The sequence below is a fragment of the Calonectris borealis genome, chromosome 19, assembly GCF_964195595.1.
Source record: "Calonectris borealis chromosome 19, bCalBor7.hap1.2, whole genome shotgun sequence".
Taxonomy (NCBI): domain Eukaryota; kingdom Metazoa; phylum Chordata; class Aves; order Procellariiformes; family Procellariidae; genus Calonectris; species Calonectris borealis.
Genome location: NC_134330.1, coordinates 11,374,962 through 11,392,694, shown reverse-complemented (window position 1 = coordinate 11,392,694; position 17,733 = coordinate 11,374,962). Strand labels below are relative to the sequence as shown.

Sequence of the window (17,733 nt, the reverse complement as noted above, 5' to 3'; positions counted from 1 at the left end):
CAATTTCTTCAGGTAACAAAGCCAGGTACTTTTGGCAGTAAGCCATGAAGCTTAAAGAGAAACCTTGAATTCTGAAAACATAACAGACAAGGAACTCAGCTTGAGAAAAGATTTCATCTATCAACTAACAAGAGGCTGGGGTCATGAAGTAGGGTATTCTTTATACGTGAGAGACCAAGCTAAAAGTCTTAAAAATGTACAAGAAAACCCTGGCCAGAATGCTCTCCGTATGTAATCGAGGTTGCAGCTTCCAGAAGGCTTATCATTTCTCCTGACATCCTGATGGAAATGTGTAATATAGAAGTTTAGCAGTGTGGGCAGGTTAAATTATACTAGGCAGGAGAAATCATTTCAATGTGAATCGAAGCGTTTACTCTTGTCCACTTCCAGCTCTAGCTTGTTATTCTCTCTGCTTCTCATAGCTTCACGTTTTTAACAGAAAAGCTTCATTTTAGAACAGATTTTATAGAGGGGGTGCTTTGGTGCTAGGATTTGGTGTTTACTCAAAAAGTATCCTTAACGCATTACTAAAGTGCGACTTGGTTCTTGCTCATCTGTTGAATTTTCTATGTATTTTCTATGTATGTTTCTATGTATTCTATGCATTTTTCTTTAATGTGTTTACCTGGTGTGGCAAATACTGTAGTAAACAGATTATGTATTGAGCAATATGGTTATGGGAATTTTTGACTAAACCTTAGTGAATTTATGTACAGAAAATATTTTTATGAATAAGAATGAACTTCTAGAAAAATGTGCCATTTTGATGTGAAAAAGAGCCAAGCAAAAACATTTTCAACTTCAGACCTTCTTTTCTGTTGGAAAAAAACATAAAAACTGCTCAGTTAAGCTTCCTCAGTCTGCTTTTCATGGAGCCAAGGAACTCACTCTGCTCTTTCTACCTGTCCCAGGTAGGAAAAAAGCATCAGCTTCTCTGCTTTTCTATATCAGTGCAATCCACCCCACAGCGTAGCCCGAACGACATACAGTCATCAACCCTAAATCTAGAAACGAAAACAGTACACATAGACATTACACGTAAAGAAATACATAAAGAAATACTGCTGTAAATGTGTCCCCTATAGCACTGCGGTCCATTCTGAGCTACCATGAAGCACGAGTACATCTTGAAATGGATGGAGCTCCCAGATCTTAAAACAGCTGAGCGGTCCTTCTTGTCCAATTCTTTTCCTAAGCTTCTGTTGCCATCTCTGAGAGATATTTAAGCTTTTTTACCAGCTCTAAACGTTTTCCCTAGCGTCTGTGGGTAGAGTCACTCCTATTTCCAATTGATTTTTGAAATCAGGGTGCTTGGTGTCGTTTGGCACTTTAGAATAAGTGGACACTAATTAATGGTAAATTACAATAAAATTTATACTGAATTACATACAGCATCTGCATTAGTAGCCAATGAGTTCATTCTGATTAATGTTATCACGGGAAGTAGCAGGGAGTTTGTAATGATTTGCTAAAGCAGCTAACTGAAAGCTCTTTAGTCAGGTTTCCCATTAACAAAAACAAGCATTAAATTACTTAAAGACAATCATTAATTTAAACAAGTATTTTGTTACAGTACATATAAATCATGCACAGAAAAGAAACTTAGAAAGCGTCACAGTTGTCACGCCATCTAAAAACCCAGAGATGCACAGTACAAAAGCGGCCACCTCTCATTTTCACACCCCAGGACCCAGAAATTGCATACCTGGCCAGGATGTGACCGAGAATCGCAGATTCAGGCATCCCTCACACCAAATGAAATGTGAAACAACGCTACAGATTTTAATAGCGTAAATCCTAAATGGCACTTACTGAGATCTGGCAGATTCATGCGCAGGACAAGGAACACTATACTGCCATCCGAGCAGCCCTGAGAGATGCTTTAAGCAGCAAACCTGACAGTCCCACAGTGCATTCCTCAACTTCAACTTCAGAGAATACCTGCTGGAGATGACAGCAAGTGTCATCAGAGGATCCTAAAAATCCCTGGAACAACGGGCCATTACTGGTCTTCAAAACGTCCTGGGAACACCATGCCCCTTACACATTCTATCCCATTGGCACTGAAGGGCAGCGATGCTCCACAAACAGTCCGCAAGCTGCTCCAGGGCCCCCTGGTTCATAAGCAATGTACAAATCACCATTAGGAGCCACTAAACTAAGAAAAAACAAAATGAAACAAAATTTTGAATGGGAGGCATGGGATCTGGGAGATCTGTGCTTCCTAGATCTGCTACTGACAGGAATGATTTATTTCATTTCTTTGTATTTAATTTCCCCTCCAATTCACACAATCTCATTTATTTATATCAAAAGATTTGGGAGACAAGGATGGTTTCTCTCTCTCTGTTTGTGCTGTGTATAGGTCAATAAGAATGTGGTGTGGAAGGGGTTTCTGAGGGCTGCTGTACAGAAACAACACAAAAAAAAAAATTTGGATTTCAGGCTTCAGTTGCAGAAAGTCTTCCCTCTTGAACCTTATGTTTATACTCGAACGAGCCCCAAACAAAGACCATGTATCAAGTAAGTTCAGAGCTGCTGTTATTCTTGGACCAGGAAAGAGAAACAAAAGCACCATAGCGATTGTGTGGAAGTCGTGACAGAGCCTCTCTTTCACTGCATTTTTGATGACATATGACAAGTACGAACATCGATCTTCCAGCATGTTTGTATTTTCCTGGGAGTGCCAGATACTATGGATTTCGACCATATTGAAAACAACAGCCTTGACTTAACATCCTTGCAATGCCCTCTAAAACTGATCTTATTCAGCCTGCAGCCTGTCTGCTTTATCATGGTGCACTGACACCATCAATCAAAGTGACCCTGGTAACACAACAAAGAGAAGTGGCTCCATTCAGGCAGCGATGGCAATACTTCCTACCTCTTCAGCTCCTTGAAGTGGAGGAACTGCAAGGGTTTTACAGAAAATTAGCCAAGCCTCTTAGTTCCTGTGAATAGGTAAACTCAAAAGCAGGATGGCCTTGACAGGGCACAAATCTGAGCCAATATAACACCCCTCACTCTGTGCCGGACGTCCTCGGTGGCTGCAGCCACAAGGTATTATGTACCAGAGACCATTACAAAGGTAAGGGCTACGCGCTCACAATGCTGCTGTACTGAGGTCATATAAATGTCTAAGAGAGAGAAACCGAGTTATTGAGAGTTTAAATGATTTGTGCATGCCAGCAACAAAGCAGGGCACAGAATGGAAGACAGAAATGCACTAACTGGGGAGGCTGAATGGTTTTCAGGGCTCCCTTCCCCACTGCACTCATCGAAGGGATGCGTGCCTCCCCAGTCATAGCTGACTGGGGCTGACCCTGTCCTGTCCCTAATCTTATTCCTCTGCTCTAAACGAGCAGACACCTGTCCTCTCTTCCCTGTAGTTGTCAAGATTTCAGAAAACAAACCAAGATAAAAAACTGTAAATGTATTAACAACAAGAATTCTCCCCCAAAGTCCTGGTGGCACATAAAAATGCCAACAGAAACTAAGTTTTCCAAATGAGGTTACTTGTAAACACTTGGCACATACAATCCAAAATTAACTCCTCTATCCTCCTTCCAAGTCTCTGGCTGAGAATTTGTACTCAATGGGCAACTCAGAGCCAATAAAGCAGCCATCTATCAACCCCCTAAAAAAACAGTACCACCAACGTGTTGCCAGAAGTTAACCATTTGAAAAAGTTGCATGTCTTACCTGTTGCTAGAACAGCCCCTTTATCTGAGATTATTATAGACTATCACTCGTTCTTCAGATTGCCTAGGATCTGCTAAGTGTTTCTCTATATATTCATCACTCAGTGCCCATTCACAGGCATGCATTAACTGCTCGGTTTTCTCTGGAAGTAAGGAATTGGATATGACACATAAGTCACCATAAACTCTACAGGATTAAGTAAGTTATTGCATCTTACAGCACAACTGGTTTCTACAAATCATACCCTGGAAAATGACATTATCGCTCAGTGATTTGGTTCAATCTGATTGCTACAGTTAATGTAATAATGTAACTCAATTAGGATGCTTTTGTTATGAATGAACAACCTTGTTTAATATTGTCTGACTGTCCAGCGTCAGCTTAAATGCGATGTTGAGACAGCCTGTGAAGCCCTGAAATGCAGTGGTGCATTTGAAGAGGAGATATCGGCATGAATTAGAAATCCCAGGCAATTTTAAAGACACAAAGGTCATCCTGGTGCTTCCTACAAGATGGAAATTACAAAGCAGGCATCTTTGTAATGCCTGGAAGTGAATCCAGACTTTCAACAGAGTTCAGAGAAAGGCTTTCAAGAGTCAATGCACACAATTTGACTCTCATTTTCAAAGCAAAGCACGTCAGGTTCACCTTAAGCTATTTCTTCCACATTTCTCACCTCCCATCAGTAGCTCTCAGCGTGGAGACCAGTAGCCAGCTCATGGTGGGTGTAATTTGAGAGCCCGGAAGAACCCGGCCAGTTGAAGTTAAATGTGTTTTTGACCTTTTCCTATTTTCATGTGCGGTGAACTTCATGTGCCGTAGCTTACAACACGTATGAGGAGTTACCTACCAATACAGCAGCTAAGTAAGGCACTCAGTTATCGTCAAGCATCTATAACATACTCATTGTTTGCTCATCTGCTTTTCTTAAAACTACAGCTCCTTGACTCTCAAAACATCTCTATATGAAGTAGATAACCTGAGGCCTTGCACTACAGTCTGGTGGCTTATCCTTCCAACAAATAAACCAGGGGTTCATTCGTGGGTGACATAGCAAGGTGCCCGCAAAGAGAAGGCGTTATCTTGTCTGTGGGTACCATGAGGTTATGCAAAACCTGCACTGGATTAATAGGAAGATGAAAGTCCAGAAAGATCCTTACTCTGCTGGTACCTGTAGGTCCAACCCTAATTCAAACCGCGTGTTATTCTCCTCACTTCTACCCTGTTTGGGGAATTTCTGGAATCCAAGATACACAGTAGCTGTATTTTACCACTTCCAAGTCCACAATACCCTTATTAGTGCTGAGCCAGATGGAGAGAAGTATGCAGAAAACCAAAGCGGTACTTGCTGGAATCCTTCTCAATTCATTGGTGCATGCATTTAATTTCCTGTCTCCTTGTTTTCAGCCTGTCCTTGGACATGTTTGTGAGAAACCTGAGATGGTTACATGTGTTGTGGCCTCCAAGACTCTTAAAAACATGAAATAATTACCATAACTTCGATATGTAATTTTTTTTTCTTCTCTTTCTACAGAAACCTCCAAAGAAATGTCTCACCTTCTCAGTTCTCCAGCCTAAGACTTTTTTTCTTTTCAAGGAAATGTGAGAACAGACATTCAGGAATGGGGAGCATGCCTCATACATGATTATAAAATCTGATTTGTTATGAAAAACAGATGTTATTCAATAGCATAAAGTGTATATGAATATGATACTTGAATAACATATAGTAACATATAGTCCTTAAAGAAACACTTTTTATAATCTAGATATGTTTGGACATGGCCGAACTCCAAGATCCACAGATTGAATTTCTGTCTGTCTCCACACACACATACCATACGTGCACGCTCATTAATACCTACTCCCAAATACATATATAAAGCATATATCTAATCAACAAATATTTATATATAGGTATATTGATCACGAGAAATGTGCCAGCATGTTTCAGTACATAGACTTCCTTTCAGGATAGCTAATCTTATTGTGTGTGCAAGGTTTGCAGACACTTGTGCAAAATAAGACATACCTTGTGGATTTCTTAAGAAATTGAGAATTGAGAAATTAAGAATAAGTCTTGAAACACTCTAAATTAAATTTAAAATCCACATCACCCAGGATAACTTTTTTCCAAAGGCTGGATTTCAGAGATAGAGAGCGCGTGTGTGCGCACGTCCGATGTGTGCACACACAGACACACACCTATTTCTTCACTGACTTGAAACTACAACTCTACTTACATGCGAGATCAGAAAACCATACTGTGATTTTACTTACTTCTGCATCAGTGGCACCCTGAAAATGAAATGTTGCCGGGCGTTCCCATGTACTCTAACAACCTTCACGGAACTACTTTGATAAAAGTTTTGCTACATATAATAAAAAGATGTAACACTAAAATGTGAAGAAGCAAAACTATCTATCATTTGGAATGTCTTTCTTATTGTGATCTAAGCTGCTGGGAAGGCTTTAGGAATTTGCATGTTATCCTTAGAGATGTCTGAAACTGTCTCTTCTGTTTCTTGTACAGCACTGAGCACAACATCAGCTTTAATCTTTAATCTCTTCTTCCTCTCTCCTCCCCTACAGAGAATCAAATCCTACAATCTATACACAGATAAAACTCTTGGGCCCAGTAAAGTTTGGCTCTAAGTTTTGCAATAAAGATAGGAAGATTTATCACCAGGAATGCATTATACCAAAACAAAATATCAAGTTGTCTAAACCAGTGTCACGTCCCAAAACTCTGCCCTAGATGAAACAATAGAAAAAGCAGAGTGCACCTCGGATGGCATGATTTAACGTGGAAAGATGGGCATTCGGGGACACTTTGAACCTAGACAATGTTTTGCTGAGGAGCATATGAGTTGATAAGCCCTACCACTTTATCTCATCTCACTGTGAATATAAACGCAATTAAACACTTCAAAAGACAAAACAAAAAAGCTAAACAAACAAAACCAAGTTTTTTTCATTCTTCCTCCATCTGCTAATTCACACAAAATAAGAATGAGGACAGAAGAGAACAACTTCTAGGATTTCAAACACACAGAAACATCTACTTACCTTACAGAAATACTCTATATAATGATGTACCTTTTGCCTGAAAGTATTATAGATATTAGTGCTGCTGTGGAGAGGAGAGCTTGTGGGCAGTGTGTACAGGTATTGTAGATATTTATAAAACCACTAGGCGGCTGCAATAAAATTACCTTGGGGTATATATTATACTTTTTTAAGAACCATTTAAAACCACTACTATATTCAATTTAATCTCTCCCCTAAGTTTCCTTAATATACCTTTCTCTATATAGCTATACCTCTAATTTTGAATGTCAATATATATAAACAGACATGTTGCAAATAATGTACATCTATATAAACAGATATGTTAAATGAAAATAATGTATATTATTTTCACAGTATGCACATGTATACATAAAAACATGCTGCAAAATAATATACATGTATATATGTCATAGCTAATATTTTAAGATCCTACAGAACAGTAATTGCTTATACAAAAATAATAAAAATTTAAAATAATACGTGAATACACGTATGTACTGCTACAGTTGTATATATGAATCTGCATACCACATATATGCATAAAACATAAAATAAAGTGCAACATGAACATACAAACATAACATCAACATTTGGTGTATTTGCGCATTACCATGGTACATGCCTGTTACACACATACGTTTAAAACTCACATATAATTTAATACTTCACATTCCTGGGTATTTTGTTCTATTAATTTTAGTTTTCATACAATTTTATTTTTATCCACATAAGACAGCTTTCAAACGATATTTTTTAAAACCTGATGGTTGACCAGTATTTTAAGATGCTGATGTGACAGTGCCCAAACTTCCAAAGCACCACATACCCTAGGAGGAGCGTTCGGGGGCATCTGTGCCAGCCTCCCTGCGTTTCAATTCTTGATTGTTTACTCAACTGCCAGAAGATGGTCTAAAGCCCTGGGGAGAGCAAAACCTGTTTGGGCCATTGACATTGAGTATCCTTGGTGCAGGAAGTCAGGACCTTAGAGGTATCCATCATTACGCCTGCCTGAAGGCAGGCTGGAGCCAAGGAACTTGCCTGAGAAGCTAGTAAAATTTTAATGCACTCTGTAGTGCGGTCATGTCATACTCAGTTATGGCAAATAATCCCAGATGCCTGCAGAGGTAAAATGGAGCTGTAATGTGCTTGCCTCCTAACCCGAGCTGACAGCAATGATGTACGACTACCATTAGCGGAAAATATCACTTCAACTAACCCATGATCCAGCTCCGCTAAGGGTCACATTATCCATGAGGAACAAATTACACTCCCAAAGTAAATACAAATTTTCTACACGAAATGGGTACAAAAAAAAGGAAAGGGGAGCCGGGCAGGGGAAGGGGGAGAGGGTAGGGGGAGAGAGGAGTGATACGTTACCTATGACAACATGCTGCCGAGTGACAAAGATGATAAAGGACAGGACAAATCACGGGCTGAAAGCGCCGTGGCACAGCCAGCCCGGAGAGCACGTACCCACGCCTGTAAACAACATGTTCTCTCCCCTTAGTGGCAAACGCATAATCTTTTACAACGAACATGCTTGGCTCCGATTTTATTACCACTCTAGCTGTAGGGACCCTCTATGTGGCACATCAAATGAATAAAAAGGATCCTTATCTTTTCTCCTAATGGGCCTTAAACAGTAAGAAATACTTCATGATTGCCTGAGCGTTGCTAGCATATAAAGTCTGGGTGATCTTTCACCCTTGGGGCAAGTTTAAGGTGCTGCATTTTCCAGAGTTAAAAAGACAACACCTGTACAAATATGCAGTATAAATCGCACTGATGGGAAACATCCTGGCCTTGCAGAAACAGTTTTAAGAATAATACTGAGAAACTATTTCTCTAATCCTACCCTTAGCCAAAATAAATATATGGCAAACAGTAAGATATCAGTATCCCATGACCTGAAGTTATTGCTTAAAATTGGGTTCTCAGCCACTGTTTCCCCATGGAGCCTTGTTTGCTAAACACATCGGTACCCACCATCCAAGGAGTTTTTTTCAAGAATTCAGCTCCCTCTTATATCACAAATAATCCTTTTGCCCTTCTAGGAGAGGGCTGGATGGCCTCACGACTACTCAGCGTTTTTCTACCAGCCGTAACCTGCCACGCAAAACCTGCCTACCCTACCCCAGGGAGGTCCAGTCTGGGGAGAGAGGGCTCCCGCCACGAACCCCTCCCGGAGCTCCCACATAGAAGTCCACGTCCGTCTTGCAGTCAATCCCTCCTCCTGAACCTCAGGACCTTGCAACCCCACCAGAGCTCCCTTTCCAGAGGTTTCCCCTGGCTATACTTCCACTGCCTGGCTGGGAGTCCCGAGGAATATCTCACACTACCTGAGGCTGCACACTTATTTCTCAGGCTATATTTTGAGGTTTTCCTCTAGAAACCACCCCAGTCTTCATATACCTGCACCTAGAGTTGAAGAGTGTAGAGAACAGGAAGAGAACATGAACTCTGATGATATGCCCTTCTTTCAATAGCTCAATAAATGCTGAGTGTTCCCTCAATGACCAGAATTTTCCAGATCAGGAAAATTACAATTTATTCATACTCCAGTGGTGCATACACCAAACTGAAATCCTGGTTGGGTTTATAGACAGTAAGAAGAACACAGATATTATGACTGTGGCAGCCGTATACAAATTTAGCTGGCTCCCAGCTACCTATCTGTTACAGCTCTGGCACCATCCAGATGGACACTTTTCTTTCAAGTGCTACCCAAACTCTTCCTTCCCCAGGAGTGAGGGTAAAAAACACCTCCCCTCAGTTTTGTTTCCAAGCATCCTACTAAAACATCCCAAACTGATGCAACTGCCCACATGAGAGTGAATTGCACCCATCTATAAATGCAGCGGCCTGTAATATACAAGATGCCATAAAGCAATTTCATCACCATTTAATCCATTTATGATAGAGCTTTTACCTCCAGCAACAGAATATACAGAAGGCAGCCTTGGGCAAAGCAGCTATTTACCTTGGTCTTAAGTTTTCTAGCACAGTTTACGATGGGGTTGCTTTGGGTTTTTACTGTTTCCGAAGAAAGGGCAATTTGCTGTGCCCTGCACGCGTTTCGGAGGAAAGGGAACAACAGAGCAGCACTGACGCGTGGGCCAGCACAGCTGAAAACGATGCTCGGTTTATTCGGCAGAGACACAACCAAGCAGGACACTTCAGATCTGGAGGGCAGGGAGGAAATGGCTTCTGAAATTCATGACCAACAAACTTTGCATTTATTCAGTGGTACTGAAAGGCATGGTTTTAAGCAGGCCCATCCCAAGCTCCTCTTATAATAAATACATCAGAGTATTTATAATTACCTAAACCAGTTGAGTTTGTAAAACTGGGCTAAAAATCGTGGGTTTTTTTAACATAGCCAGAAGCGCATTGGAAAGCAAACTACACACAAATGCACACAAGCACACAAATGTATAAACACTTGTATGTGTGGATATTTAACTACCAAACACTGAAATACAGTCTACATACTAAACTGGGCAACATACATCTGCCAAAATACTACTCCAAAATCTCTCTCCAAAGGCCATAGACAAAATAATTGTCCAAAAGCACTTCAGAAACATACACAGGGTGCAGTGTGAATGCTTTTGTGTGCATATAGATATACACAAATAACCATTCCTTTTATCTGAGCATACCAGAGTGATTTATGATATTTTCCATGCCATAATCTTTGGTTCATAGCTGTTTTATATGCAATCAAATGTATTAGCATTATCATTAAAAACATTCTGATGCAAGAAATATCATTCTTCAGGTCTTTCAATGGCACATTATTTTTCTCTTCAAAGAGAAAAATAATGAAGTCTCACAAGCAACACGCTCCCACCAGCATAGGCTTCTTAAGTAAGCACAACTCCCACCCATCTTAATCCCCTCCCAAGCTGGGGTAAGCTTTATTATTCCTCCCCTATGACCATATGCCAACGCCTTGCAAATTTAGCCACTGGTTTGACCAACCTCTTTCCTCCCTTTGCACCCTACAGAAAGTCCACCCAAAGCAAAGCCCGTTTCAGTAGGAACACTCGGCAGTGCTTGAGCTGTGGCCGTAACTAGCCAGCCACGGCTGGGCCCTGGAAGAACACATTTTAATGGGATTCAAGAGCCTCATCAAGAGAGAACTGATTGGGTACCACTAAGATATGTACAGAATTAAGCCATCAATTGCAGTCATTTTTTCAAGTTGTACATCCTATCAAAGCTGGATAAAATTCAAGCAAGAAGCAGGCCTCTTCTCCTCTTGAATCAGGCATAAATAACAACTCCGAGTACACTGCAAAGCAGTCCCCCTTGATCAATGAAATATTTTCCCAAGAAGTGAAAAATCACTAAAGTGCCTCAGATTGAGCCTTAATTTTAAAATCAGTCTAATTGAACAGAGTGGTGAGAGGAAATAGTAGAGATGGCAAATAAAAAAGGACCATACTCCTTACCTCACCTTTAGCACTTGACTTCCTATCAAAGCTGTTTGTACATCTTTTCAAAACAGGACTTCCTTTTATTTCCAGAAGATGAACTATGTGTTTGCACTTATGTTTTTAATATTGTGTTAATTACCACGGGTCTAATTTTTAAGATTGTATCTAGATATCAGAAGATAACACAGTTGCACTTAAATTTGTCAGCTGTGCAATAGCTTGCCCTAATTTTAGATTATCAGCTCTGGAGACCTGCTCAAAGAGTAAGACTGACAGACTTTTTAATGGAGAAAATCTTAGTTCCCCTGGGATCCATATTTTTTCTGATTCAGTAAGAAATCCCAGCGGCATTTGCTGAAAGGATCCCAGGCTGGAAAATGACATCTCTCTAAGAATTAGTGCTTCACATTCCGATGCAAGTCTTCCAAATATACTCTCCCTCCACAAACATACTTGCTACCTCTTCAGGTTTTCTAGCAACAGGAGAGCAAAATGCCTACTTTGAATGCTCCGGTCCAATACTGTGTGCTAAATTGGAATGAAGGAGCGTGAATCTATATAAATAGATAAATTATCCACCCCAAACATGTCATTTAAAATTGAGATGCTGACACAGCCTTAGCTACAGTACTGCTAAGCAGGGGCTGCATCATTTTTCAATTAAATATCCTTGTTTCTTCTTCCCGAGAAACCTCTGGAGAAATGTCTCATTTGAGGGCAGACATAGACAGAAAGTGACTGTCTGTCGGCTCCCAATTAAAGGCTAGGGAAGATGGATTGGAGGCACAGCCATCACCTAATAGAGATCAGATATCAACAATGATTTACGCAGCCAGATAGATACATATTCAAGTGAGGAAAAAAATAATACTAACAGCCTAGGAGGCATTACTTTTCCTACTCGGTCACCACTCACTATTCATCTGCTCCTCACCTTCCCAGGTCCTGCTCCTTCTTGCGTTCTCCTACTTCACTGTGGCCCATCTAGTCATGCTTGAACCGACTCGTCTTTCAGCCACCTCGATCTGTCACACACCTTTCATCATACTGAGCTGTCATTTTTTATTCAAAGGCAGTGGTCTAACTTTCCGGATTTCAGGTCTTATTTATTCTAGTAGAAATATGTACCTGTCTTGCATTACTTCTACCTCTCATGGATCTCTTACTTCACACTGAAGGATCAGTGTGGGTTTGCCCTCAAAAATCCTGAATGAAGCAAAATTGTTTCCTTTCCATTTTCTGAATAGCAAGTACAGAATTAATCTGCAGCAATATACTGTATATTCTGTACACTTCAGGATATTAGAATCTGCAAGAGACAGTCTTAAAGAAAAGTGGATCTCCCCTCCCAGAAACATTTCAGGCAAAGATGTTTCTGGTGGGAGGAGAATAACTCCACAATCCTCAGAATAGATTGACCTAGGACTGACCAAGAGCAATCTGACAATTTGCTACTAGAACAGCTCCACAGTTGGAGGCTAATACCCTCATCATGATACAAGACATTTGGGTCAAGGATCTTAAAACTTTAATCCTGCTGAGTACCCTCAGCTCCTATGGTTATTAATGAAAACTGAGGGTGCTGAGCACTACTTATGAAATGATGAACCTCTTGCACAGAGGTTTGGCACCCTCACTTCTCCCAGTGCATTTTGCTCATAGGAATTTTTGGTCCTAAAAATGTTATTTTATTTAAAGCAGGAATTCGAAAATCTTCAGGGTCCTATTGAAAGAGATCTAAAAGATCCTGCCTGTCTGAAGAAAAGAAGTTTCCACTTGTCAGTTAAACAAAGGAATAACGCACAGCCTCCTTTATAGTGTGTACTTTACCTGTCATCCAACAGCCCATTATCATGTCACGGCAGAGTGCACTTTTCTACAGGTCACTTTGTTTAAAATGACATGGATAATGCACATGTCAGCGAGCTGACAGTCCCGACCGTCCTTCAGAGATAAAAACCGCAAGACGAGCGCCTGTTCTTATCTGGGGTACATGCCTTGGTCTATCATCTAAGTCAGGCAGAACATGATTTCTCCAGAGAGCACTTTTTTCATTTCCTGATTTTAAGAAAATCAAATAAGCACCATTTGTCTTCATCTGAATATGCTTGACCTGCTCAAATGATGATGTCTCGCATTTTATAACAGGCTACATATGCTGAATTCAAATTAACAGCAGAACAAGGCCTTTAGATCTTTGCCTAGGCTGCCAGCACAGGCTGAATAAATACATCAGTGTTAGCTGTCGTCTTTTAGAATTGGGCCAGAGCTATAAAACTCAAAGCTGGGTCTGGTTCTGGGATTTGAAAAGCACTAAGTTATCAGGGATATTTGGATCTGCACTTAATCTCATTTCATTAGGGGGGAAGACAAAATATAGATCACAGAGATGAAACACACATCTGGATTTTCAATCCTTCCCACACAAGGACTGGGATATTCTGTATAAGGTACAACCTTGAGTCTCTCTTGTATTGTGTTGCAGAAACTACCCTGAACCAGCACACCACCACCATCCCAAAAAACTGCCTCTCTGCCTTTTTATATAAGAGTGCTGTAAGAGAAAAATACTGTGAAACTGCCAGAGGTTTAGCTCTGTAAAAGCACCAGTGGCAGGAAATTACACTTCTAGTTCTGGGTGCCATAAACATAGGAGCTGAAATTCAGTTTATCATCTTCACTGCATAAGGAACATCCTGAAAATGAATAATCACTTTACAGGATGGAATGTAATGGTAATGCATTAAAAATTCATATCTAAAAGTGCAGGTTAATATTCTGTGCAAAAACCCAACAAAACCTCCCCTTTCTGTTGTCACACTGATTAACTCCAGTGATTAGTTCCCTTATGAAAGGGAAATCACTGCAGTTCAAAGTAAACAGTGGTTCTTTAACGTAGTTAGCAAATTATTAAGAAACATGAGGAAAAAAAATCTCTTCTTGGGGAATTACTGAAAAAGCTGAAGGGCAAAGCTTTGGCAGTTTCATACAGAGTGGTTCGAAAATTTCCTTAGCTTCCTGTTGCAAAATCTTGTAGAAAACTAATTCAATTAATGAAAGGTGGATTTTACAACATATTTGTTCTTTTCTGTTGTATAAGCTGCATACCAGCATGGTCATCTCTCTTCTTCTTGGCTTGACTTGGAGCTAGTTAACAGAACCACTTATGAAACTCTAAACAATTCAATGTTATTATGTGAACAATATTTTCTGGCATTATTTTACCCTCCCCCAACTGCCATCCCCCAATTTATCCAGTGAAAGAGGAGGCAAAAGTGATTACATTATCAAAACATCCCTTAAGGCTCAACATAGAAATGAAAATCACAAAATCCAACCTGGAAATAAAGAAATTAGACCAGTTTTTATGCAATGAGTATTGCCCTTTTGCCAAAGAAGAAAGGTAGATGTTAGTCTGTTCACAACATAAAATAAGACATAAAAATGTGCATCAGTGTGAATACTAGTTCTTCATTACTATTAGCCTTCTAAACAATACGCAGCATTAGAGATCAGTGCCTGACTCTTTTTCAGCATGACATTCTTCTCTTTCTCCTCTTAGAAATCCAAAGTTATGAGATAATTATCAGCAAGTTGTGTCACTTGACTTAATGTACAGTTTCCAAATGTTGCTTCTAAAAAAATAGATGTATATATCAACCATAACCAAACCACTTCAATTTGGGTTTGAAGACCCTTGCCTGCAGAGAAGCAAAACACGCAATAACAGTGGTTAAATAACTGTTAAAAAGTGCAAATGTGAGGGTTACAAACATACTCGGTTGCTGTTAGAACTTCCCAAGGGAAAATGTAGCCATAGAAAGGGTTGACAGTGAGACTGGCGTTCATAAACAACCCACACAAACCATGGCATCAATATGCTTGAAGATGAATTGTGTAGCCTCCAAAATATTCATTAGAATTCTCTTATCTTGGAAGTCTATTCCAAAATTAAATTAAAGGAAAAAAAGTCTTTTCTTTTTATAGACATTCTTTAGATCAACCCAAAAAGATACTTTGAATAAATAACAGAATAATAGAAATAAGTGAATCCAACAAATCCAACAAATTATTTTTGCTCCCATACTGATTCTCTTTCTTACCTTTTCTTCTTGATCACTGTCGCTGTCACACTGAAACACAAAAAGGAAAAAAGAACAGGTAAGAGAAACTTGCTACAGCAAAGAAATGAAAGATTTCTATGAACAAGATGGCTGAAACACTCATAAACCCTGTGGCATCAAATCTAGTACCTTTAGGAAAAAGTTCAATTACTGTACGAGAAGGAATTTTCCCCCACACTGTTGTTGAAGACAATACATTTGTATGTTTGAACTATGAAAAAATTGCACTGAAAACAACAGAAGCCATTTGCAATGCCCTCTGTTAACTGAATTCACATGGACAGGAGCTGATGGTGCATGAGCACATTTAGACTCCAAAACTGGATCAGGAAAGAAGAAAAACAATATTAGACGGCTGCTTTGTTTTCTTTTGATGGGCAGTATTTCTCATACAGCTTGCCAATAAATCAGCCTCAAAGGCTTCTCAGGAGGGTATGGAAATGGCTTAGGTTTGCCTATCCCACAAGAGAAGCATCTACAAGGCTACCATTTTACTGCAGGACCGCTTGGAGGGTTCACCCTACGTCTTTGCTTACCGCTGCTGAACTAAAGAATTCAGAGACCACAGCGGAAGCAAGCACATGCCAAATTAATTGGTTCATTGAGGTTCTCTATAACTCAAGAGTAGCCCAGGTATCATAGTAAACACTTATAATACTACAAAATGCTGAACAGTAGCACTAGTGGGTCTTGCTATTTATCAAGTGCCATTGCTCAATTTTTTAATAACTGTTACTATTATAGAAATACAACAGGACTAGATGAATCAAGCTTCAGTACAGATAACATCAGAAACCCAAAACACGTTTACATTTGCTGGAGGTACAAAAGCTGTGCTGGAAATAGGACTGTAAGGACCAGGCAACTGACTCGCACATAGCAGCTTCTTAGACACAGATTTGATTCATCCCAGCTAATTCTGGGGGACTATGGAGTTCTCCCACCTGGCTACCTCCACAGCAGAGAAGAATGAGGAAAACACCTCCTTCTGTTGTTTTTTTTTTTAAACTCCAGTTTTAGATTCTAGAGGACTGAATTGTCTGTATCATTCAAGGATGAACTCATACCTGTGCAAATCTAACGGCAGATGTTTTGAAGGAAAGCATAAGATCACCAAACAGGAGAACCAGGATTTCCCAAATCAGGGACTAGCTGCTTGTGTTATGTCATTACAGCACTCAGTTAAGCCCTTTACGCCTTTGTATCCTGTTTAATGCGTCTTTGAGTATTTTCATAAGACAACCAAATTGCGTTGGAATTAGTTATACTTTGTGAATTCCAAAGGTTAACTATACAGTGGAATGTGAATAGACATAGCCAAATACACCCACAAATGTATGTATTTGATTTGCACAAATCATCTTCTGTGTGTTCTTTAATTATAACTTTTCGGTTTCGTTGGCTTTTTCCTCGTCTTTATCGGTACAGGGGGTGAAAATGTGCCTTCCCCACACCAATGGGCTACATATTGACAAATTAAAGCTAAGAACTATTTCTAGGTATCTTTCAAGTAATTTAAAATGAAGCAAAAATTAGATAAAATTACAATCTGCTTTCAGATAATTCCAAGCAGAAATGCAAGTGAAATTTATTTAGTAACTGAAATGATTTATATAGCACTAGTTGTGCCTAAATACTCTGGTAACAAACAAATGAGATGGAACATGAAGATATGAGACAGTTTTAGCTTGAAATTTGAAACCCTCATACGATGATCAAGTTAATGAAGAGAGTGTACTTAACTGACAAAAGGAAAACTGCACATTTCTAGAACAGTATTGTATTTATATACTTATACTCTTACCCTGTAAATATTATGCATTTTGACTTCAGCGTGACTACATGTATGAGATTTTGGTATGAGGTAAGCATGTTTGCAAAGCAAGGCCCTACATTTACAAAAAAGCAAACACGTGCAAGGATTTTCATCCATGAAAGTCATAGCACATCACAAAGAATTCCCATTCACTATCTCTATTTTACAGTTGTTGGAAAAAGTCAGCTTTTGGGCTACAGCACTTTCTTCCACTGCTTGGTTACAGCCAGGAGGGCCCAGCGGGTCTGGGGTCCCTGCATTGTGTGCTCTGTTAGGATGCATTATAATGTATGACACATCTTACATGTTTCAAAACAGGGAGCTCAGAACCAATTGCTCCATTTGTTTGTGTCCCCTGCTCACCCTCCAGGAAAACTCCAGTACAAGTCCTGATTGCAATACCTGAATCCAAAAGGAGAAAGAAAGGGGGTAAAAAGTGGATATATAAGCAGGCAAGAATGAGTCCCTTTTAGCAGCAGGTTCAGAGGGTTTTAACGTGCCATCCGCTGCTGCTGCTGGGGCACACGTGCACGTGTCCTGTGACCCAGCTGTGGTCACAGCGCTTTGCAGCCTCTCC

At 39.9% G+C, this 17,733-nt stretch overlaps 1 protein-coding gene across 1 annotated transcript in view; it reads right to left on the bottom strand.

Moving 5' to 3' along the window:
- AUTS2 (activator of transcription and developmental regulator AUTS2) overlaps nt 1-17,733 on the bottom strand; it is a 794,656-nt gene that overhangs the window by 229,046 nt on the left and 547,877 nt on the right. The window contains exon 5 of the mRNA XM_075169017.1: nt 15,320-15,349. Within this exon, the coding sequence (XP_075025118.1) occupies nt 15,320-15,349 (30 nt within the window). The remainder of the gene's footprint in view (nt 1-15,319; nt 15,350-17,733) is intronic.